The sequence below is a fragment of the Lagenorhynchus albirostris genome, chromosome 11, assembly GCF_949774975.1.
Source record: "Lagenorhynchus albirostris chromosome 11, mLagAlb1.1, whole genome shotgun sequence".
NCBI lineage: Eukaryota > Metazoa > Chordata > Mammalia > Artiodactyla > Delphinidae > Lagenorhynchus > Lagenorhynchus albirostris.
The window spans coordinates 41,745,145-41,771,937 of NC_083105.1; the positions used below are offsets into that span (position 1 = coordinate 41,745,145).

The window sequence follows — 26,793 nt, forward strand, 5'->3', positions numbered from 1 at the left end:
CACCATTCTGTCTTCCAGTTCACTTATCCGTTCTTCTGCCTCAGTTATTCTGCTATTGATTCCTTCTAGTGTAGTTTTCATTTCAGTTATTGTATTGTTCATCTCTGTTTGTTTGTTCTTTAATTCTTCTAGATCTTTGTTAAACATTTCTTGCATCTTCTCAATCTTTGCCTCCATTCTTTTTCCGAGGTCCTGGATCATCTTCACTATCATTATTCTGAATTTTTTTTCTGGAAGGTTGCCTATCTCCAATTTATTTAGTTTTTTTTCTGGGGTTTTATCTTGTTCCTTCAACTGGTACATAGCCCTCTGCCTTTTCATCTTGTCTCTCTTTCTGTGAATGTGGTTTTCCTTCCACAGGCTGCAGGATTGTAGTTCTTCTTGCTTCTGCTGTCTGTCCTCTAAGGCTTCTTGACTGGAATTTTCTTCTTTTGATTGTAATGGTGTAGTCATTGGAGAAAGGCAGAAGGCAGACTGGAACATCTAAGGCAGCAACACTAACATTTTTCTGGCCTTTTAAAAGTATTTACAAAGAGGTTTTCAGAAGATGCTTAGAACACATAACTGCAGTGCTGAAAAGACGAAGAAATCACAAAATTTTCTCTGCTTTTGCATCTGTTTTCTTAACTCCTGGGAATCACCAACGTTTGTCCAGTGTATTTCAGCTGTGATTTACTGAAGCCTCTCACCACAGCAATGGGTTAACCCCAAACTTTGTCTCAGAAGCTCTCTCTTTTCCCTTGTTGACGTTCCTGGCTTGGTTGGAATCTCCGATTACTGTAGCTTTGCAGTATAGTCTGAAGTCAGGGAGCATGATTCCTCCAGCTCCGTTTTTCTTTCTGAAGATTGTTTTGGCTATTCTGGGTCTTTTGTGGCTCCATACAAATTTAAAAATCTTTTGTTCTAGTTCTGTGAAAAATGCCATTGGTAATTTGATAGAGATTGTGTTGAAACTGTAAACTGCCTTGGATAGTATGGTCATTTTAACAATATTGTTTCTTCCAATCCAAGAACATGGTATACCTTTCCATCTGTTTGTGACGTCTTCAATTTCTTTCATTAGCATCTTATAGTTTTTAGAGTACAGGTGTTTTGCCTCCTTAGGTAGGTTTACTCCTAGGTATTTTATTCTTTTTTGATGTGATGGTAAATGCGATTGTTCCTTTAATTTCTCTTTTTGATATTTCGTTGATAGTGCATAGAAATGAAATAGATTTCTGTATATTAATTTTGTATCCAGTAATCTTATTGAATTCACTGATGAGTGCTAGTAGTTCTCTGGTAACGTCTTTAGGGTTTTCTATGTATAGCATAATGTCATCTGAAAACAGTGACAATTTTACTTCTTCTTTTCCAATTTGGGTTCATTTGATTTCTTCTTCTTCTCTGATTGCTGTGGCTAGGAATTCCAAAACCATGTTGAATTAAAGTGGCAAGAGTGGGCATCCTTGTCTTGTTCCCAACCTTAGAAGGTATGCTTTCAGCTTTTCACCATTGAGTATGATGTTAGCTGTGGGTCACGCAGTTTTAATAAAAAATGTGGACAGATCCCAAGTACTCATTACCCAAAGTTCCCAAAAGGCTAATATCTTGCAAAAGCATAGTATAATATCACAACCAGGATATTGACACTGACACAATTAAGATACAGAATATTTCCATCACTACAAGGAATATTTCCATCCTTTTATAGCAATTTCCCTCATACCCTGCTCCTCACTGCCATATTAACCTCTGCCAACTACTAATGTGTTCTACATTTCCATAATTTTGTCATTTCAAGAATTTTATATAAATGGAATTATACAGTATGTAACCTAATAGGATTGGCTTTTCACTCATAATAGAATTCTCCAAATATTCATTGGGTTATTGTACGTACCATTAGTTCATTCCTTTTTATTGCTGAGGAATACTCCACGGTATGAATGTGTCAGTTTGTTTAATCATTCACCCACTGAAGGACGTTGGGGTTGCTTCTATTTTGGGTTATTATGAACAAAGCTGCTATAAACATTCACATACAAATTTTTGTGTGAATATAAGGTTCCATTTCTCTGGGATAAATGCTTAAGAGTACAGTTTCTGGGTTGTATGGTATTGCATGTTAAGCTTTTTAAAAGAAAATTCCAAACTGTTCTCCAGGTTGCTGTACTTTTTTACATATCCTTCAGCAACAGATGAGTTTCTCGGCATCCTCATCAGCATTTGGTGTTGTTGCAACTTTTTATTTAGTTATTCTGACAGGTATAAAATAGTAAGTCACTGTGGTTTCAATTTGCATTTCCCTAATGACTAAAATGATGTTGAAGATCTTTTCACCTGCTTATCTGCCATTTTTATATCTTTTTTGGTGAAAATATCTCTTGTTTAGCCTATTTACTAATTGTATTGATTTTGCACTGCTGAGTTTTGAAAGTTCTTAATACATTTTGGAAACTAGTCCTTTGTTGGAAATGTGGCTTGTAAATACTTTCTCCCAGTCTGTAGTATGCCTTTTCATTCTAATCACAGGGTCATTCATAGAATGTAAGTTTAAAATTTTGATCCAAATCCAAATGATCAATTTTTACCTTTATGGATCATACTTTTTGTGTCAAATCTCTTTGCCTAGCCCTAGATTTTTACAGTTTTACATTTAAGTCTTGAACAGTTTTGAGTTAATTTTTTAATACAGTGTGAGGTTTGAGCAGAGGTTTATTTTTTTGCCTATGCATGTCCAAATGCTCCAATATCAATTGGTGAAAAGGCTGTCTTTCCTCCATTGAATTGCTTTTACACATCTGTCAAATGTCAGTGGGCATACCTCTGTGGTTCTACTTCTGGGCTATTTTGTTCCACTGATCACTTTATTCCTCCAGCAATACTACACAGTCTTGATTACTGAAGCTATATAGTAGGTCTTAAAACTGCAAAGAGTGATTCCTCTTTTTCAAAATAGTTTTAGCTATTCTAAGTCTACTGCCTTTCCATATAAATTTTGGAATAATCTTGTATATACTAATAAAAAATTTTGCTGGAATTATTTAACTACATTAAACCTGTATATTAATTTGGGGACAACTGACATATTTACTAAGTTGTCTTCCAGTTCATGAACACTGTATGTCTCTCCACTTATTTAGGTCATCCTTGATTTCCTTCATTGGCATTTAAAATGTTTCAGCATACAAGTACTTTACAACTATTTACAGAGCAACTCTCTAGGAAAATGACCTTTAGACTAGCAGAAAGGATTTTCCATAACTAAAGAAATAAAGATGGAACCACAATGAGATGGGTAGGAGGGGTGGAGACATGGTATAATCAGGGCTCACACCCCCAGGATCAGTGACCCACAAATGGAAGGAATATCACAATTGTGGAGGTCTTTCCTCTATGAGGGAGAAGGGGTCTGAGCCCCGTGTGGGACTCCTCAGTCAACGGGTCCTGCACCAGGAAGTAAAGCTCCCAGAATTCCTGGCTTTGGAAACCAGCAGCGCCCATGTTCAGGAGAGCTGGAGGGCTACAGGAAACAGAGACTCTGCTCTTAAAGGACCCTGGAAAAATCTGAGATGCTCCAAGTCTCAGCACAAAGAGGCAGCAGTTAGAAGCCTGGAACAGATCCACTTGCTGATCTTGGAGAGTCCTCTGGAGAGGCAGGAGGCAAATGAGAGACCCCTGCTGATACAAAAGCTGGTAGCAGCCATTCTGGGGAACTTCTTCTACCCTAATAACACTAGGGTGGGCAAGCACCCTTTTAGAATCCTCCCTCTAGCCTATTAGTACCCAGAAACTGGCCCACCCTCCAGCTGGGTGGCACCATCTCTGAGCACTGCCCCCCCCCATCTGGGGCCACCCAAACAGCCAATCAAGCAGCATGCTATACTACAGTAACAAACTGAAGAATAAAAACCATATGATTATCTCAGTAGATACATAAAAAGCTTTTGACAAAATTCAACATCCATTTATGATAAAAACTCTCAACAAAGTGGGTATAAAGGAAACATACCTCAACATAAAAAAGGCCATATATGACAAACCCACAGCTAACATCATACTCAGTGGTGAAAAGCTGAAAGCATTTCCTTTAAGATCAGGAACAAGACAAGGATGCACACTCTTCTACTTTTATTCAACACAGTATTAGAAGTCCTAGCCGCAGCAATGAGATAAGAAAAAGAAATAAAGGGAATCCAAATTGGAAAGGAAGAAGTAAAACTGTCACTGTTTGCAGATGACATGACACTAGATACAGAAAACCCAGAAGACACCACCAAAAAACTACTAGAACTAATAAGTGAATTCAGTAAAGTTGCAGGATACAAAATTAATAAACTAAACTCTGTTGTAATAACAAACCATTAAAAAGAGAAATTAAGAAAACAATCCCATTTACAAGTGCATCAAAAAAAATACAATACCTAGGAATAAATCTAACCAAAGAGGTAAAAGATTTGTACTCTGAAAACTATAAGACATTGATGAAAGAAACTGAAGACGACACAACAAATGGTAAAACATACCATTCTCAAAGACTGGAAGAATTAATATTGTTAAAATGACCACACTACCCAAGGCAATCTACAGATTCAGTGTGGTCCCTATCAAAATACCAATGGCATTTTTCACAGAACTAAAACAAGTAATTCTACAATTTGTATGGAAACACGAAAGACCCTGAATAGCCAAAGCAATCTTGAGAAAGAACAAACTGAAGTATCACAATCTGTGATTTCAAACTATACTGCAAAGTTAACAGTAATCAAAACAGTATGACACTGGCACAAAAACAGACACACAGATCAATGGAACAGAATGGAGAGCCCAAAAATAAACCCATGCTTATATGATCAATTAATCTACAACAAAGGAAGCAAGAATATAAAATGAGGGGAAAAAAACCTTTTCATTAAATAGTGTTGGGAAAACTGGACAGCTACATGTAAAAGAATCACACTGGACTAGTTTCTCATATCACACACAAAAATAAACTCAAAATGGATTAAAGACTTAAATGTAAAACCTGAAACATAAAACTCCTAGAAGAAAACAGGCAGCATGCTCTTTGACATCAGTCTCAGCAATATTTTTTTGGCTCTGTCTCCTCAATCAAGGGAAACAAAGCCAAAAGTAAACAAATGGGATTGCATGAAACTAAAAAGTTTTTCCACAGTAAAGGAAACTAACAACAACAACAAACCAAAAGGGCAGCTCACTGAATGGGAGAAGATATCTGCATATGATGCACCTGATAAGGGGTTAATATCCAAAATATACAAAGAACTCATATAACTCAACATCAAAAAAACAACTCAATTATAAAGTGGGCAGAGGACCTGGAATAGACATTTTTTCAAAGAAGATAACAAATAGCCAACAGACACATGAAAAAAAGATGCTCAACATCACTAATCAGGGAAATGCAAATCAAAACCAAAACAGGATACCACCTCAGACCTGTGAGAATGGCTATCATCGAAAAAGACAAGAAATAACAAATGTTGGCAAGGATGTGAAGAAAAGGGAATCCTTGTGCACTATTGGTAGAACTGTAAATTGGTACAGGCACTCTGGAAAACAGTATGGAGGGTCTTCAAAAAATTAAAAATAGAACTGACACATGACCCGGCAATTTCACTTCTGGGTATTTACCCAAAGAAACAAAAAGACTAATTAGAAAATATATATACACCTCAATGTTCACTGCAGTATCATTTACAATAACCATGATATGGTAGCAACTTAAATGCCCATTGATAGAGATGAATAGATACAGAAAATGTGATCTATATATATAATGGAATATTACTCAGCCATAAAAAAGAATGAAATCTTGCCATTTGTGACAACATGAATGGATTGAGAGGTATTATGCTAGATGAAATAAGTCAGAGAAAGACAAATACCATATGGTCTCACTTATATGGGGAATAAAAAAACAAACAAACAAACCAAAAACAGACTCAGAGATACAAAGAACAGGTGGTTGCCAGAGGGGAGGGGGTTGGGGGTGAAAGAGACGAAGGGGATTAAGAGGTATAAACCTCCAGTTATAAAATAAATAAGCCATGGGATGTAATATATAGCATAAGGAATATGGTCAATAATATTGTAATAAATTTGTATAGGGAAAAACGGTTACTAGACTCAATGTGGTGATCATTTCATAACGTATACAAATGTGAAATCACTGTATAGTACATCTGAAACTGACATAATATTGGACATCAACTACATTTCAATTTTAAAAAGTTATGTTTACACTATACTGTAGTCTATTAAGCATGCAATAGCATTATGTCTAAAAAATCACTGTACACACTTTAAGTAAAAAATACTTTATTGCTAAAAAATGCTAACCATCATCTGAGCATTCATCAAGTCATAATCTTTTTGCTGGTGGAGGGTTTGAAATATTGGGAGAATTACCAAAATGTGACATGGAGATACGAAGTAAGCAAATGCTGTTGGAAAGATGGCACCAACAAGACTTACTAGATGCAGATTGCCACAAACCTTCACTTTGCAAAAACAAACAAACAAAAACAAAATATCTGTGAAATGCAATAAAATGAGGTACGCCTATAGTTTTCCTTTTTGTACTGTCTTCACCTGCTTTTGGCATCATATGTCATTTCCATTCTGCTACTTGCCCATATAAGTAACTTGCCAATATTCTTGTATGTGAAGTGAGTTTCTTACAGACAGTATATAGTTGAGCCACACTTTGTAATCCACCCTGCCAATATCTGTCTTTTAATTGGTATATTTAGACCATTTACAGTTACTCTAATTATTGATATGTTAGGGTTGAAATCTATAATTTTATTTTTTGTTTTTTTGTTTGTTCTATGTCTTTGTTTCTGGTTTCTTTTTCCTGACTTCTTGTGGGTTACTGAAAAGCTTTTTAGAATTTTATTTTATCTATGGTGTTTTTGAGTATATCTCTCTGAATAGCTTTTTTAGTGGGTACTCTAAGTATTATATAAATATAACTTATCACAGTATACTGGTGTCATCATTTTACCAATTCAAGTGAGATGTGGAAATCTTACCTCCATTAATGTCCCTCTACCCTCCCCTGTTTACATTATAAATTGTCTCAAATATGTTTTCTACATACATTTAGATCCACATCAAACAGTATTATAATTTTGCTTCAACTGTCAAACATAATTTGGAAGACGTAGGATAAGAAGGAAAGTCTACTGTATTTACCCATAATTTTGCTTACCATGATCTTATGTTCCAAGGTTCTTTCTTTTATCATTTTCCTTCTCTCAGCCATTTTTTTAGGGCAGGTCTGCTGGCCACAAATTCTCTTACTCTTCCTTTATCTGAAAATGTGTTGACTTCTCCTTCATTGCTGAAAGATATTTTCACCGGATAAAGGATTCTGGATTGAAAGTTCTTTCCATCCAGCACGTGAAAAATGTGGCAGCTCCTTCTGCCTCTATGGTTTCTGATGAGAAATCCAGTGTTCTTGAATAGTTTTACCCCTACTGGTAAGGGGACTTCAAGATTTTTATTTTGTAGTCTTTAGTTTCCAGAAGTTTGACTATGAGTGTTTGGTTTGGATTTGAGTTTATTCTGTTTAGGGTTTGCTCCACTTTAAATCTGCAGGTCTGTCTTTTGCCAAATTTGGGGGGTTTTTGGCCATCATATGTTTGAGTACTTTTTCAGCTCCACCCGCTTTTCTGCTTCTGGTACTCCAATCATATCAGTGTTAGATATTCTGTTATAACCACAGGTCCCTAAAGTTTTGTTCTGTTTTGCTTGTTTTTCTCAGTTTATTTCCTTTTGTTGTTGAAAACAGGTAATTTTTATCGTCTATCTTCAAGGTCATTGATTCTTTCCTCTGTCTCCTCTCTTCTGCTGTTGAGCTCATCCACTGACTCTTTTTTATTTTGGCTATTATAATTTTCCGTTTTAAAATTTCCATTTGGTTCTTCTTTATTCTCTTTCTATAGTTCTATTTCTTTGCTGAGACTCTATTTTTCAGTTGTTTCAAGCATGTTCGTAAGTATTCACTAAAGGCTTTTTATGATGATTGTTAAATTCTTTTGTCAGATAATTCCAACATCTCTGTCATCACACTGGCATTTACTGATCCTCTTTTCATTCAGTTAGATCTTCTCGATTCTTGGTTTGATATGTGATTTTTGTTTGAAACCTAGACATTTTGGGTATTATGAGACACTGGATCTTATTTAAACCTTTTCTTTTATGTGGATTCCTCTGATGTAGGCAGGGGGAGGGAAGTGAGACACCTTCTCATTACTGGCAGGTGAGGTGAAAGTCCAGGATTCCAAGGGGGCCTTCACTGACACCTAAGGAGGGGTTTCCTCATTATGGACAGGCAAAGGTGGGACTTTCAGCTCTCCACTATACCTCTACTGGTATCTCCTTGACTGGGAGGGTTACAAGTGCCTCATTACTGTTTCCTATGTGGTCTCTACTGATAACAGCAGGGGATGGGACCTCATTAACAGCCAGTGGGGATGAAAGTCCCAACTCTCCACTCCACCTTCCCTGACACCACCCCAGGAGAGAAGTTGGGGCACATCATTATAGCCTGGTAAGGGCAAAGTCTAGGCCTTTGCTGTTGCGAGTCAGGGTGGAGCCATGTTTTTTCTGTTGTGTTTGGCTGTAGTAGAAAGTTATTTTCTAAAAGTTTCTATCGTGCTAAATAAGCTGCCTCTTTGGTGGTCCTGTGGCTAAAAAGCAGGTTTTTGGGGAGCATTTTTTTGTCTGTCCCATTCATGATTCTGGGTTGTTGGCTTTGTCAGTTCCTCTTCTGGGAAATATGAGGCAAAAAAAGAAAATGCAGGGAACTCACCACCATGTCATTCTTTGGATCCTTAGCTCCCTACCTGCTCTGCCACCTTGTCTCCATCTTCAGTCTTCCTATATTTGTTTTGTACATAATGTCCAGGTTTTTTAGTTGCACTTGGCAGGAAGGAATAGGGAAAAAATATATCTACTCCATCTTCCCAGATTTATTCTCACATAATCAATAAACAACATTAAAAAGTAATACATGTGAGATTTCCACTGTTAACAAAAGGGATCGTGGGTTTCTAAATTCTGAGAAACACTGATTTAGAGATTTCCTTCTAACTCATTAATAAGCAAGTAACACTTATTTAACCATAAATCTGCCTAAAATCTTCTAATCTTAAAAATCAAACAGCTTTTAAAATAGTTTTCTAAAATCAAGACTCCTTTCATATCTGTCTACTATCACTGTCCAAAAATATCTTTTTTTTCCTTTTGGGATGACTTATTTTTAGTAAAAAGCTATTGAGTCCTGAGTGTTTTCTTGTTTAGTTTTAAATACGGAACATACTTCACACATTAGCAAACCAAGTCATGTTCATAATTTAAATTTTTCTAATGTGAGATGGAAAGAGAACAGTCTACACAAATACTTAATTACACAAAGCCCCAATCCATCATATATTTTTATCTAGTGACCTTTTTAGAATGCATAATATATTTAAAGCTACTAATGCAAAAAAACAAAACCCAAAAAACCAGGAATACGCAATTTCTGATCACAATAATATACACAAATGTTAATAAAATTGTGCTAAACTTTTAATGAGGCAATCTTTTTAAAAGAAACCATATCCAAACACATAAGCCTGATATATAATTCATTACTGCTATAATAAATAACTTTATATATTAATAAACATCTTGAATTTACAAAGTCATTTTCATCTGACAATACATTAAAAAAATACCCTTTAGCATATTTACACTAAGCAAAATGAACATATAAAGACAATGGGATTTTCCAGAGTAATAAAAGACATTTTTACTAGTAGCCTAGTTATTATGAGAAATTAGCCACTTTTTACTCTGTTGAGCAAAACTGCTCTAAATTCTAGAGGACAGAGCAACATCAAAGTAAATAAATAACTATTTTTAATATATCTAATAGTGAAATGAAAAGTTGACATGACATGCAAAAACTGCTCCTTAGTCTCAAATATGGGACTGAAAATAGACATGTTTATAAACTATAAATATAATTCTTCTGAAGTCTAAGTAATGGACCAGTGAACTTTTCAGCTCATTAAGGAAGTCTGAACTCCTACAAATAAATGAGACATGCTTTCAATTCTATTTCCCTTTACCCAAAACTTATTTTGTTCCAGTAACAGATAGATCAATGTTAACTTTATACAAACAGTATTACCACTAGAGCAGCCTAAATAGGACATATATGATATCTAAGGCTTAATGCCATTCAAGTTGTGATTACTGACAAGTTAGCAAATACCTTGTCAATTATTTTGGTATACAAAAAAACTGTCAGCTAATTTTTCCTTTTAAGGAAATAAATTTTTAAGAAATACAGACCCGCCTTTCAGGAAAATGTTCTTAGTTTTGAAATCATACAATTAGGCAACTGAGCCAATAGTCATACAGTTAAAAACTGAAGGTTTTATGGAAGATCTAAAATGAACTTTCTAAAAAGAAGTGAATAATATGTTTCTCCCTCTCTAATAAAAGTTATGACATATTATAAAAGAATGAAAAGCTTAAATTAACTATAGCTAGAGTTGTGAGTAGTTTTTAAAAAGATATATATATATTAGGACTAAGATTTTTCACAATTTATTACTACACTAAAAAATACACTTAAACAGGAAAAACTTTTATTATCTCTCTATTACTTAACAAAGGCCAGCTGAATTAATGCATTAAAGCTTATGTTAGTAGCCTATGGAAATCTAAACAATTTCACATATACCACCTTTCTTAAACTTTGGTATCTACATTTATTTACTTGGGTGAAATAATGTTTTAAAAATTACACTGGCCAATGCCAAGATTAAAGGCTGTAAATGTAAATACTCATGCTAAGAAAATATGCTTATGAATCTTGCTATATATTGAAAATCTGTAGTCATGAATTTACCTTATCAGCTTTCAACTTTCTAAGGAAAGATGGATTGTCATATCCCTTTGCTTGCCTTGCCTCTTGCAAATGGTTGATCATCCACACATTTTTTCTCTGCTTTGCCAAATCAAGTGCTGATTCACCCTGATAATATAAGCAGAAGAAATTCACATTAAAAAAAATGAAAGGAAAAGCAGAATATTTTGGTTACTAACTTTTAAAGCACTTCCACAAAAATAAATTGACTGCAGTATTAGTTCATTAACATTGTTTTTACATTTGGTAAAGTCAATTACTAAAAGACTCTAAATCATATATTACTTATACCTTCCCATTCAAGGTACAATCAGAAAATGTATTTACACCTCTTATTCTATAGATTCTATATTTGCTTGCATTTTAACTTAGAGAGTAATCAAAAAGTAGGTATTTTAGCACCTGCTGGATCAGAGGCTACCATTAAGTTTATCCAGTTATTTCATATTCTTTAAGGGTTTCATTAGTAATAGTTATTGCTACAAACCATCCTGCTGTAATACCAAACTGCCAGAAATCTCTCAGTTTAATTTCAGTGATGAACGAAGTCTGAAGAAAAGAACAGGGAAGAAAAAGAAAAGTCAACTTCCACTTCTACTGTTATATTGGTATTCTTGATCATGTTAAATTCATTCACCCATCCAGAAATTTCCAAAGAGAACACGGGTAGTAACAAAAAATGGTTAATCTTACATTATAGACTTGTAGCTCCCTTTAACTGCAAGAAAAAGAATTCCAAAGAGTATAACAGAACTAAAATGTTTTAAAGGCAGTAAGAAACAAGAAATGAGTGTCCCCAATTCTAGATCTATGCTTCTTTTTGCCTTTATTAATTTAAAATCTTATTTCTCCTTTTGCAAGTTAGATACCTACATTTTTATTCTATTTAATATTCTCCACTCTTTATATCCTTCCTTAAACAGAAAAGTAAAATTAATAATTTTGTTTACCAAAATTTCAAGAATTATGGATGAATATTCAAAATTACTTAAAAAGAAGAAAAAAACATGTTAAAATTTTATTTTAAAAAACTGGATGAAAATAAAGAAATAAGGAGCCTTGGGTTCCTTCCTTATGAGGGATAATTATTAATCAAGTATGGAGTACAATTTAATTTTTAAAAAAAACACTGAAAAATAAAAAGAACCAAACAACAAAATAAACACACCACTACCACCAAGAGCAACAACAATAACAACACAACAATAAAAACAAAAAGCCTAACCAACCCTTTAATAAAAAGATCAATAGTATTTAATAAGAAATGGGCTAATCTAGGTGGGTCTTCCACAAATAGGGATATTTGTTTTAAAATATCTCCTTACCTATTCCAAAATTCTATGTCACCTAGGTTGTCAGAACCAGCTAATTAATCCAAACTAAAAGATTACCTGAATAAAAGCAATCCCTTGGGTAACAACTCCCAGAGAATATCCTGCAGTTGCCTCGGTCCAGCTGAGCATCCCTTCCACTAGAGGGCCATGTGACACCTAAGGATTGCCTAGATAAAAAGATGGAGGGAGCTTTAAGCAATCTTTCAACTACTCCTCTAGTCATCTGACTACTTTTATACAGTTCTCTTATTCAGCTGGTAAAATAAACAAGCAATTAATTTAAAGAATTATACTAAAACCAGGGTTCCAAGTCAAGTCTATATTTAAACACTCCATGTGTCAGCCAAAATAGTAAATTATAATAACAACAGCAGTAATAACAAGAATCATGGAGTATTTATAGACTATGTAACTAACTGGTAATAAAAGAAATTCTTCAGGGGTTTGGTGTGATAAACATTATGGAACGTGGCAGGTGGAAGATCACTTTTTGCCTAAGTGAGGTGGAAATTCATTATTAAAACTAAGGAAAATTATTCCTTGGAGACCATCTAGGTGGGGTACTTAAGAGATATTTTCTGAAAAGTTTCTTACCTCTTTTCAAGAAACCATATAAGCGTTTTTCAATATATTAATTAACAAAGCTCAGTAATTTTATATTTTGCACAAGCTAAAAGTTATGTCCTTTGATAACTTTAGAAAGAAAAATCATAAATGCGTAGGCAGCACTCGGATTAACTGCCCTTCCCAAACTCAATTCGTCTAAACTTATCAACCAAAAACATGTGCAAGGGGGTGAAATATTCTTTAAATTCACAAATGAGATGCTACCATGAAAAGGGATTACTGCATAGGTCATTTTTCTTAAAGTCTTAGTATCCCAAATCACTCCCCCTCCTCACTGTTATTACTTCAGAAGATATGAATTTATTCTATGTAACCAGTATCTGGGGCCATGGTTTTTGAACTAATTTAAGTCATGTCTGATGAAAAGCCATTGACTCTCTCCCCAGAAAAGTGCTGATACTTTATTTATAACAATTTCAGAAGTCCATGGACCCACCCCCTAACCAAAATCCATTGCTGGGTCCCAGATTAAGAAACTCTAATCAAGGGTTTATGGCCATTCCTAATCCTTCTAAGGATCAAAGTAGTCATTTTAAAGTCACCTATCATTTAATATTTATTGTCTGTAAGATAAGTTCTTATTTTGATAAAATAATCATTTGTTTATATATTAAAAGAATTGAATCCCTTACTCAAATAACTAATTTACAAGGATATCAAGACAGATTTCTAAGAAACTTAAGCTTAATTTTATTTAGGAAATAGCTATTTTAGAAGAAATAGGGCCAATTAATAAATATTATAACTAAATATAATTTTTCATATTCTTTAAAGAATGTAACTTTTACTAGCTATTAAAGCCATATCCAGATTTACAGGCTCCATCTTGGTACAATTTATGGTTATCAACCAGATTTTCTTTCTCAAGACTTAAAATGAAAAATGGAAAAATACACAGCTATGAATCGACTTTATCAAATTCTAGGACAAAAAATCTAGGTTGGTTGTTTTTTATTTATTTATGAATTTTTCACTTTCAAAATTAAGTTTACTTAATTAGCTTGACATTCCACATAGCTAAAACGCACCACCTCAAATTATATATGACTAAAACAGAACCAATTTCTATTGCCTTCACTCCCAAAAAAGTCTGTTTCCTTCCATCTTCACAACTTCAATACATATCACAAGACACTCAGTTATTCAAACCAAAACCTAAGTCATCGATGTTTTTTTCTTTCACCTTCATTTCTAATCTACCTTTTCTTTTCTACTCTAAACTATCATTTCCAAATCCATTCATTTCACTCCATCACTACTTCTACAATCATAGGCTAAACTAACATCATCACTTGCCTGATTTATTATGAGAGCCTAACTGATCTTCATCTATCCCTTCCATTTTCTTTTTCTTTTTTTTTTTTTTGCGGTACGCGGGCCTCTCACTGTTGTGGCCTCTCCCGTTGCTGAGCACAGGCTCCGGACGCGCAGGCTCTGCGGCCACGGCTCACGGCCCCAGCCGATCTGCGGCATGTGGGATCCTCCCGGACTGGGGCACAAACCCGTGTCCCCTGCATCGGCAGGCAGACTCTCAACCACTGCGCCACCAGGGAAGCCCCTTTCCATTTTCTTAATTCTTCAATACATTCTTCAAATACCAAAGTAATTTTAAAAAAATATTAAAAACACAAAGATTATATAACCATTCTACATAAATCCTTCCAACTATTTCTCATGACTGAGAATACAATTAAAGTTCCTTATCATGGCCTTGTACCTGTCTCTCTCTCTCTGTGTCTCACTGCTTGGTCAAAGCTGTCATTTCTACACCTCTAACATGGTAAGCTTATTCCTGGCCTTGGGCCTTGCATGTGTAGGTTCCTCTACATCAGGGGTCCCCAACCCCCGGACCAGTACTGGTCTGTGGCCTGTTAGGAACCGGGCCGCACAGCAGGTAGTGAGCGGCAGGCAAGCGAGTCAAGTTTCATCTGTATTTACAGCCGCTCTCCATCGCTTGCATTACCGCCTGAGCTCTGCCTCCTGTCAGCATTATGGTGAGCTGTAGAATTATTTCATTATATATTACAATGTAATAATAATAAAAATAAAGTGCACAATAAACATAATGCGCTTGAATTACATTTATTGCCCCCCACCCCAGTCCGTGGAAAAATTGTCTTCCACAAAACTGTTCGCTGGTGCCAAAAAGGTTGGGGACCACTGTTCTATGTGGAAAGGTTTTTCCCATGTATCTTTGCATAACTGATCCCTTATCAGACAAGTCTGAAAGCAAATGTCATCTCAGAGGCATTCACAAATCACTCTCACCTGATGTGGCCCCCTTACCCCTCGTCATGACCACATTTGCCTATGTGTATGTGTTTTTAATTTATTTATTGTCCATTTCCTCAATACAGTATAAGTTCTGAGAGAATAGGGACTTCATCTATCTTAAACACTGACTCCCCAGCATTAAACAAATATCTGTTGAATGAATGAATGGTTTCCACTAGAAGGTGATGACTAGACTTCAGTATATTAGGAATCAGCCAGATTCCAGTAGCAAAGGTATTTGATACTTATTTCGTCCTTTTAATTACATTAAAAGTACATTTTTAAACAAAAATCTACTTTTACACCAGTGTGGTTAAAAAAGATTATTTTTACTCTGAAAGTATAAATGTTCCCTGAGCAACTGAAGCAACTCCTTAGACTTTATTTCCTTTAAAAACAATGTCACTCTAAATAAGTCAAACAGAGAAAAACAAATACCATATGATATCACTTATATGTGGGATCAAAAAAAAAATAAACAAACAACAACAACAACAAAACTCGAGCTCATAAATACAGAGAACAGATTGGTGATTGCCAGAGGTAGGCAGTGCACTGTGGGGAGTGAGGAAGATTAGTGAAGGGGGTCAAAGGTACAAACTTCCAGTTCTAAAAGAAATAAGTCACGAGGATATAATGTACATAATGGCAACTATAGTTAATAATACTATAGTACTTCCCTGGTGGTCCAGTGGGTAAGACTCCATGCTCCCAATGCAGGGGGTCCCAGTTCGATCCCTGGTTGGGAAACTAAATGCCGCATGCATGCCGTAACTAGGAGTTCGCATGCCGCAATTAAGAGTCCGCATGCTGCAACTAAGAGTCCTCATGCCGCAACTAAGAAGCCTGCATGCTGCAACTAAGAGAGTCTGCATGCCGCAACTAAGAGGGTCTGTATGCCGCAACAAAGATCCCGCATGCCGTAACTAAGACCCGGTGCAGCCAAAATTTTAAAAAAATATTAAAAAAATAATACTATAGTGCATATTCAGAAGTTGCTAAGAGCAAAGCGTGAGGGTTTGCATCACAAGAAAAAAGAAAATTTTGTGACTGTGTATGATGATGGATGTTGACTAGACTTGTTGGTCATTTTGCAATGTGTACAGATGTCAAATCATTATGTTGTACACCTGAAAGTTGTATAATGTTATATACCAATTATACCTCATAAAAAGTTAAAAAAAATGTTACTCCAGAGCTAGCAAGGAATTATATTTAAAATAACTCCTTTTTGTTAATGGCCAACCTTGATGATACAGTCAGATAAAATTAAAACATTAATAAAAAGAAAGTTAACAAAAAAAATAGATGTATTTCAGTAAAAGTTCTATAGGTACAATAATTAGCTCAATTATTTGACACGATAGACTCTGGAAGGTCGTCACATGAACTGTACTAGTTAAGGAAGCTGCATTCCAGTTTATCCCATCTTGGTACCAAATAATTCATGTGCTGAGCCTATAAAACATTAAAAATACAAGGTTTGAACCATTTAAATCAGTTCAACTATCTCCATTCTTACCATTACCTTTCTGTTGAAATTCATTATAGATTATTTCTTTTACTAAGACTAATCAAAAGTTTATATAATGGTTAATGTGGAGTATAAGTTGAAAAGACATTAAACTTACAAACCACACCTCAAACACTTAAAGTTCATGAATGAAGAGAAGTTATCTAAAATTTTATATGGTAAGAAAAGATATTTTTAAATGCTCTGAAAATATACACTACTAGTGTATATTTGAAACTACTACTAGTTTCAAATTCCAAAACTGTGCAGTCATCTTGTCATAATTCTTTGGTACAAATGTAATTTCAATATATTTATATGACTTTTGGCAAACTCTATGGAGACTCACTATTTGCTGTAGTGAAAATTGGTTCTATTTTTTCAAAAATATAACACTAAATACTAGAAATGTATTCCTGGGGCATGACTCACTTTAGGAATGGCTACCTAGTAGCTAAGAGATGAAAAAATAACACTCTACAGCAATTCAGATAATAAAACATAAGGTCATCTCATTAATTTTTTCTCATGGGGATATTGGTCAGGTTTAGTCAAACTCCTCCTTTCTTATACTTTAGGCCTTGGGGTCAGCCTAATTTACCAATCACAGTGTTATGAACTTTTCAGAACTTCCTATTTAAAAATGTTTGGAAAAGCAAAAATTTCTCTCTATGATTTCAGAAGTGCCAGAGAGTTATGCTAGCATAGTCATGAAAACTAGCTTAGAGTTAAAGCTCAAGACTACACAAATCTTCAGTCAGTCAACAAATACTTAGAGCGCCCATCACACGTCAGGCACTATGGTAAGTTGACTTTCCTCTTTCCATACATTTACTAGCAGATACTAGACCATTCTGATCACTTTGGGTAAAAACACGAAGACTTGAAATTTTAAAAAAAGAAAATACATGGTTTTCTCAATTTCTTAGTTTCCAATAAGATATTTGATATTTACTTTTAACTAATTAGACTCATTTATAAAAATTGGTTATAATCGTAAATAAATTTAAACTATTTTATTTTAGTAATTTAACCTTCTCTTCTTAGAGTAATCAAATAGAGGAAGAACTATTCATTGCCACATAAAAAGATGCCCTGATCCAGCAGGAGATAACCTACTTTTTGATTGGCATTTTAGATTATTATATGACTCGAACTCCTTTCATATTTAATTAGCACATATTCCTTACAAATTTAAGAAGTATGACTCAGAAAATACTACGGTCTATAGTCAAAATGAAAGAAAATTTGTCAATGGGCACAAAGATATTTATGAATGCACATTATTAAAAGATGATGTTTAAAACTTTAAAGTCATTTCACAGAAAGAGTCTGATGCTGAAGACATGGTGGATTCTGAAGCTTTAAAAATGAGAATGGTTAACCAAAATTTAAGACTACCAATAGCATTTTCTTGCAGGTATTCATAAAATATTTATAAATTCCTAAATGCTCAGAGTGTAAATGTTAATTGTGCTTTGCTCTTAGATAATTTTGTATAATTTTTTGGTATATTTTTCCTGGATAGTCCAGCATTTGGGGGAGAGGAGTTCTCCTATAAACATCATGAAGGTGATTATCAAATTTAAAGGTCTTGAACTTTAAAAAAATGAGACAATCAATGACCAAGTCAAAAAATTACTAAAAGTTATTATGCATACTTGTGATATAAACTTGTGCTTCTCTGCAATGATCTTCTTAAAGAAACCAGAAAACTATTCAGCTATAAAAACAGATTACGTAATTTAATTTCCAAAAGTCAGTAAGAATTCACTAATGAAAGGGCCACCAAAATCTGAAAATTACTCCAATACTAAAAAGACGAAAGTAAATAAACCAGTCTTTCAAAACAAATTCTTGCATGGAAGGGTTGAGCTTAAATGAGAAGTTTCTTCCATCTCTGAAAGTCTGTTAAAAAACCTGTATTTTATTAAGGAATTCCCATCTTGGTAACCACATTTCACAAAGCACAATCAATACAGGCTAGTTTTACCTTGATATTCTGGGCATCGACATTAGCTCCAGCTTCCAGAAGAAGACTAATGACTGTGGTATTCCCTGCTAGTACTGCCCAATGCAGAGCAGTGTTTTTGTGATACTTGTCACCAAGGTTAACTGAAACATTGAATGTTAAAAGCAATCTAGTTGGATCCACACTGAAAAGGAAAAAAAAACACAACAACAACAACAACCCTAATTTCAATTATAGAAATCATTACAGATACTAAACTGATTGTGGTTGCATTCCATCTTGGAACACTTCTATTCTAACCTATTTTCAACAACTTTATAATGAGTAATGAGACAACATTCTTAATATGAAGTATTAAATACATGCAACACCATATAACCTAAACTACTTCGAAGAGAGAGCACACTTCGTCCTGACATTTATTATTTTTCACCTAGGGATTAATGCCATTAATATCTATATAATTAAACAATTAAAAATTTAAATCTAGATTGCTCCAAAAATGATTTAAGGCAACTTACTAATTAGTATGTTAAACTTGCCAATATGCAAATCACATAAAAATGAGTCACTTTTTAAAAAGAAGGTAACGTCTTCCATTCTTGGAAATTGTTAAAAGAAGAATACCTTAAGGATACTACAATTACCAACATAAAGGTAAACACAGAAACTCAAAACATCCAAAAAGGTAATTTATGTTATATACTATGTACTCATTATAAGAATTTTAAATATTAGTGAGTATAACATTAATTGCTTTTTCTCATCACTTATTTTACATTTTATTATGCTGAAAGTTATCTGAATAAGTATTTTATAAATGGTTACATACCTATGTGTTCTATAAGCTGCCCACATTAAAGGCGTCATCCCATTCTGATCCATCATATCTACATCCTGATAGAGTAAAAAGAAAGTCAGACAGTAAAAACTTTTAAGTTCCTGCCAAATTTACTGAGAAAAATATAATTTACACATCACAGGAGAAGCCAGCGTAATAACAGTACTCAATCGAGGGTGATTTATGAAACTTTTTCTTTCTTAACTTTAAAATAAAACTATTATCACTGAATATTTTAATTAATGTGGATATAAGTATCTAATTGACATATATTAAGTATATATTCAATATTTAATTAACTTCTATTTCTCGTTTTCCCTTTTAAGATGCTTCACTCAGCCTTTCAATGTTTTCATTTAAAGATCTTAACATACTCTTGATCTTTCACCCACAAAGGATCGATTAAATAAATGACTTATGTCTGAAAAACTTATTTATACTAATTCATGATAGGAGGGAATAATAAAACCCTGTTTATTCCTAGGCATTTTAAAACAAAGAATAAATTCAATAAACTTCAACAGATTCAAAAAAGTTTGTTTGCTTTTTATCACTATCACTACACATAAATATTTTTAGAATTAACTAATTCTACAAAGTTTATGGTGAAAAAGCAAGGTAATAAAGCAATCCTCTGTCTTACTCCCCACGATTTTCACTTTTTTTAGCTCATTATTTTGGTCTTTACCTCCACATGTTTAAAATAAGATACCTGAATTGCTACTTTTTGATTTTTCAGTTTTAGGCATTATCCTAAATATGCATATTTTACATATCCTCAATATGTAAAATAGCAAATCCTCTCTTTCTTCTCACTGCCCCATCACAAATATGCACCTTTCCTATTCTTTCCTCTGAAAAGATCTACTGTAATTCTGGTTCTATAAATATTTGATATTTACATTACTATAAATATATATGAATACTATTCCCAAAAAAGTATGTAGTAAACTATGATTACTTTCCTCTCCTACCCAACTTTTTTGCTTTCCTTGGTACTGCATTTTTTCTCCCTTTTGCTTAGTTTTCTTTTTCTTTCTTTTTAGCAAATTAGAATTAAAACTACTACCTGTTCAACCAAAACTCTTCTCAAGTTATCTAAATCTCCTTTCAAGACAGGCTGATGTATCAGGGATTCTATCAGTTTCACTTGCCTAAAATTCCTTCTCCTGATCCACTCCAATCTGCCTGAGGCACCTGTCTCATTAACTAGAACAGGACTTCTTTGAAGACAGAAATTATTTTAAATTCATCTTTGTATTCTCAGTGCCCAGAAGAGTAGATAATCAAAAAACATCTGTTAAATGAAAAGACATGTTTATCTATCTACTCTTCTAGACTTGGGAAAGGCATGGGCTTTAGAATAAGACAGACATGATTTTGAATTCCTAGCTCTACCACTTAATAACTATAAAACTGGCAAAATTACATTAATTCTCTGAAACTCAGCTTTCCCACCTACAAATGTGAATACAAATAATGGCTTCATAAGACCCCTGTGAGGATTAAATGGAATAATATGTGTAAAGCAAACTAATTCCATAGCCTGGAACATAACAGACATTCAATAAATATTAAGTTTCCTCTTCTTCCCTTCCCCATCTCCCATTCCTGGATTACATTAAACCAGCAGATCTTATCCAAGTTATGTTATCTAATTTACCAGTCAGTGGAAAGAGGGCAGAGTTATAGTGAGTACACTATAAAACACTTCATAACTCTGTGTAGCAGTTCTCTGTAAGCTACTATTACTGATGGGAGTATGTCTCAAATATCCAAATGTATTGAGGCAGAAAAAATGCTGAGAACCACCACACTGACAAGTGACAACACATATCCTTGGACATCATTAGTTTTAGTCTCTTTCATGAAAACTGTAGTCAAATGTTATGCCTTATCACTACACATCTATTTCTAAATTTATTTTACGTGTTGTTGGGAACATCTCATGTAACCTCACTCAATAGTTACATTATACATGTTGATTTTTTTCCACTAAAAATCTTAAAAAAAAATCTTCTCTGAAGAAATGACATACTTCCTTGTTTCTTAGACAAGAGTTAAGTTCTGTCACTTATTTTACTTCCTTCACTGCCCTGGTGTGAAGAAAGCTCAACTAAATTTGATGTCCAATTAAAGCAAACATGTAAATTCTTATGTTTAAGTTTCTTCTTCCTTTTTAGTTGTAAGTCTTTTCATATCCTTTTTAAAAAGTGACAGTATTTAAAATATTAATAAGTAAAATAAAAAATGTAAAATTATGCCACATCTGTAGAGTACTAAAAGAAAAATGAAATTCAACCTTTTCTTTCTTTGGGTCGGGATTTAAAACTTGGTACTTCTTTTCCAAGTTCAGCCTGGACGTATGAGTATTCTCTATTAGGAAGAATTAACAAGCCCAGATCAAAAGGTTATGGTAATTCCATGATCAACAGGGCTCCATTACTTAGCATTTTCCCCTTTTTTTTCCTGAAAATCATCCAAAAGAATTGGTAGTGAGCACTGAATATATTTAACAGTATAACTAACATGAAACAATTGTGAAGAATAGAATGACAAACTGAATGGAAATGTCACAAGCCCTAAGAATGTAAATTTGATAAAATTAACCAAAAATGGGGGGGAAATGGAAAAAGGCTGAAAAGAAAGTATAATGAGTACCTAATCTGTAATAGCTATGAGCCAAAGGATATTATTTAAAGCTGAAAAATCAAGTAATAGAAATTTATCAGAACAAGTTAACACTAAGAAAAACAGTATAATTGACTAATGTCAATGTAAGACAGGGAAGAGAATGAAGAAATTAGAAATAAACTAATTTTATTACTGCTTATAATTGGGAACTAATCAGAACTAATAAAAATTGAGCAAACATCTGATTAAAGTGAGGGAGAAAAAGAGAACTGTGTGACTGAGGAAAGAATTACCAAGCAGAAGAAAAGAGCAAGTACAAAGGCCCTAAGACAGAAGCTTATCAGAGCTGTTCAACGAACAGCAAGAAGACGGGTGTGGTTAAAGCAGTAGTGAGGGGGAGATGACAGAAGATGAAATCAGAGGTATCCAGGGCTAGACCACACATGGTTCAATAGGCCAGAGAAGGACTTTGGTATCCATTTCAAGTATAATGTAATGCACATTAGAGTCGTTTTCTTTTACAATATTTTAGCATATAGATTGAAAAACAGTCTGGAAAAATATAAACTAAACTGTTAAAGGAAGTGATCTCAGTGGGGAGAGGAGGTAAAGGAAGAGGTGGGATTTCATTCTCTAAGTCATACTCTTCTATTATGTTTGAATATTTTACAATAAGTATGTGTTACTTTTCTAAGCAGAAAAAAAAACTCTTACTCATGAAAAAGAAAACTACTTGTCAGACATTTATTAACATTATCATGCATTTACTGCACAAACGGTACTGTGACAAAAATCTCTGCCCTTGAAGAATTTTATAGCCTACATACTATGTCAGAGTTAAAATGATTACTGAAACATCCAAACTCCAAAATCAATAAGCTAACAAAAATAGTGAAAACTTTACACCACTTTTCCTACCCAGTTAAAAACTGGAAGAAAAAAAGTGAACATGTATTGTAAACTTATATCTGTAATACAGAAGGCCACTGAAGACAATGCCACGTGCAACAGCGCCATCTACTGCTTCAACTGCCAGTCTAGAAGGAACCGTAGGAGAACAAAGATGATCCCTTGTGGTAGCTGGTCTCCAAAGATGGCCCCTAATAAACCTCCCTTCCCAGTATTCACGCCCTTGTGCTCCCTCAATGAACATGCGCTGGCACTGTTACTTGCTTTAACTGACAGAATGGAGCAGAAATGCTGTTATGCCAGTTCAAAACGTCAGACAGCTTCTGCTCTTGCTCTTTTGGGCACTCTGAGCCACCATGTAGGAAGTCTGGCTTCCCTGCTAGAGAGACCACATGGAGGGGTATCTTGGAGAAGAAATTCTAAGACTGCATGGGGAAAAAGAGAGAGGCCTAGCTGTCAACTGAGCCCAGTCTTTTAGCCATTCCTATCAAGATATAAGGTATGCAAGTGAGCCATCCTCCAGCCCAGTTGAGCCCCCAGACGACTGCAGCCCCCTGCCATTATCACAAGAGGAACCATCCAGCCAAACCCAGTCAACCCACAGAATTGTGAAATACAATGGTTGGTTGTGTTCTAAAGCCATTATATTTAGGGGGTAGTCTGTTTACACAGTAATGGATAATAAACTCCCCCTTCCAGCAATTAATTTAACCAGTCTATGCCTCTTTTCCTTAGCAATAGTGTACAACACACAACCGTCACTGACTGGCACTGCCAACAGCAAATACCTTAAAGGATTCATAAAATAAATACTATTCAAATTCTAAATCTAATATTTTAAATTGAAATAACAAATATATGTTAATAGCACTGAATTAAAATCATTTGTCTTTCTCTTATGATAAGTTCCTTAGCTATAAAACTAATGTTTAAGTACAACGAGAGAAAACTCATGAAAGAAAAACTGAGTGACATTACTTTTAACAAAATACATGTTATTGAAACAAATGAAAATCATGGTACAAAGAAACTGATAATATTTAATATGATTATAGTCACTACATATTCAGAAGAAATCAGGAAGAATCACTTAAATCATGAGAATTTTTCTGACATGTAAGAAGCAGTATTTTATATAGCAGAAACAGAGAAAATGACTTAAGGAATGTATCCCCCTTGAGAGGGACTTAATACAGAAAATAACCAGTAATATGTTCAAAAAAGTTTAAATGAATTCAGATGATATATTCAAAAGACGTAATTAAGGGAAAAAAATAGATACTTAAAATTTCTCCCTTACTTTCTGGAATTCATCTCTGTCACTACTGGAAATTAAAAAAACCCACCTTAATGGATCATTATCTAGATCATAACTGGTTTTCATATTTTTATGTTAACTACATTAAACAGCTCAATATCAAACTAACTATATATTTATTTATTCTCTTCTTCCATCAGAAAGTACTATTTAAATATCATTAGACTGTTACACTTGTTAACACCAATAATATTAGGTATTTAAACCATGAAAAACGTTTGGTTAAAATCTACCCCATTGTGACTTTTTTTACCTGTCCTTTTGCTATGAGATAAGCAACAATTGAGGTATGTCCAAACTGGGCAGCCAGATGAATACAGCTACATCCTTCTCCGTCAATTAATGAAGGATCTGCACCATATTTCATTAGTTGCACGACCATAGATAGATGGCCTTGTCTAAAACGTAAAAGAATAAACACTTAAATATATAAAGTTATTTCAAACAAGAAACTCTGGAAAGATCTTTTTTTAAAAAATAGGGTAATGGTGGAAAAGATTACACAAATCTTATTTTAAAATAGGTATATGTCAAGACACATTTAGGATTTTATGTTCTTAAGTCTTAACTGGTATAAACGGTTTTTGAAAATTTATAGATACTCATAACTTCTTTAAATATGTAATAAATAGTTACTATATTCTATTAATCCTATTCCAATATGACCTTAATTGTCCCATGAACTAGATACTTCTTTCACTGTAAACATATGTAGGCTGCAAAAGTATTCCAAAGTTTAACACCATCTTATAATTAACTGGATTAATATCAGCATGGTTAATTCCTTAAGGACACTTTGGACAATAAACTTTGCTTCCAATGCAGGTAACACTGGACAGCAATACATTAGCACATTATTGATATTAATTACCGGCATAACAAGTTCTCCCATTCATTTCCTCATATTCTTTTTAAAGCTACTTAGTTATAGATTGCTAAAGGAACCAAAGGGAAAAAAAAAATCCAGAATTAAATTTAAACCTTGTGGCCCAGTGCAATGGAGTTGAATTTAGGTCTCCTCCAAGTTGATCCACAATAGCACCTTTCGAAATATAGTATCTATAAGACAAAATTTTAAATAATTAAGACAACTTTCATTTTCAATTTTAAGAAACTGTATGAAAAACAAAGAAATGTTTTTCATTTTAGATCTCATGCTAGTTTATGCCTTTGACAATAAACAATCTTTTGTGAGTTTTTAAAATACATTAGCAGAATTTTACATCAAACATATCACTCTCTTTTGTTCCACAAGTAAAAGAAAAGTAATTTTTTAAATTACAATAAAGAATAGCAAAGCCAAATAACAATCATATAAAAAAGAAGGCAGTCAGAGAACCACAAAGATTTGGATCCTACAGCAGCATCAGGTAGAATTTTGGAATTACAACAGCTGTAGAGCAGGCCAGACACATAGCCTACCATGGGTAGAAGCTCAGCTTTTTAAGCTCAGCTTTACTTTCCTCACAAGATTACTATAGATTAAATCAAACAACATATGTGAAAGAGTTTTATACACTGTAAAGTATAACATAAAGGTTCTTTATGATGCCTTATTTGTTATGCTTTTAAAGCTGTGTTGCTTTAAAAAGAAACAGCAACCTCATTTCTTACTATATTCATGTCATAACATCTTGATATTCTCTGAAATGAACAGGACCTAGCTGCTTATATAATGCTTGTTTTGGAACTGATCAATGCAATGAATCTTGAATACAAATGATTTCAAGGCATTTGATGGCAAATGTTTGACGTATGTATATTATTGAGGTTCTTAAACTGTTCTAAGTGATTACTGCTTTAGATCACTAATGCATTCACTCTTAATGCTCATAGTTCCAAACATTTAATATATTCAGTACTTACAAGCTTGATTCAGATATTTTCTGCTTTATACATTTAAGTTGGTGCTTTTAAAGCATTATGCAATGAAGGGCCCAATTCCACTCTATCATACAGTTTGAAGTAACTTAAAGTATTTCTAGACTAAAATATTTCCAGTCCAAAACATCAGACAGTCTGAACACAAATATTCAAATGCTCCTAAACTGTTTCTTAAGGTACCCAGTAGACATTAATGCAATAATTGAAAATGATTTTTTGAGCCCAAAGAGAAGTACAGCACAGCCAAAGAACAGCTTTGATAGGAAATATTTTCTTTAAAATTCCAACTAGAAAGGTTTTTTAAGCAATTTTATTACCTTCTCTATAGTTAATATATCTGTGTTCCTGAGACGTATTTTTACTCACATTTCAAATCCTTGCTAGGACTATGGCAATGAGTGATATCCAAACTAGTTCTAAAGTACAACTTTTTTTTAACAAGGATAGGGGAAATTTTTTTTCTGCATGATAAAGAAGAGTAACTTCTATCACCTTTTCATTGTAAACCTCTGGAAGAAAAATACTATATTTTTATAACACGTTATTTTTTT

General features: G+C 33.9%; 1 protein-coding gene across 2 annotated transcripts in view; it reads right to left on the minus strand.

The window, feature by feature from the left end:
• Window positions 1-26,793, minus strand: part of ZDHHC17 (zinc finger DHHC-type palmitoyltransferase 17) — a 99,149-nt gene that overhangs the window by 30,809 nt on the left and 41,547 nt on the right. For both annotated transcript variants that reach the window (XM_060165237.1, XM_060165238.1), the window contains exons 4-8: window positions 25,340-25,417; window positions 24,612-24,756; window positions 19,489-19,553; window positions 18,678-18,840; window positions 10,919-11,044 (exon numbers count right to left, since the gene is read on the minus strand). In XM_060165237.1, coding sequence (XP_060021220.1) covers window positions 10,919-11,044; window positions 18,678-18,840; window positions 19,489-19,553; window positions 24,612-24,756; window positions 25,340-25,417 — 577 coding nt within the window. The remainder of the gene's footprint in view (window positions 1-10,918; window positions 11,045-18,677; window positions 18,841-19,488; window positions 19,554-24,611; window positions 24,757-25,339; window positions 25,418-26,793) is intronic.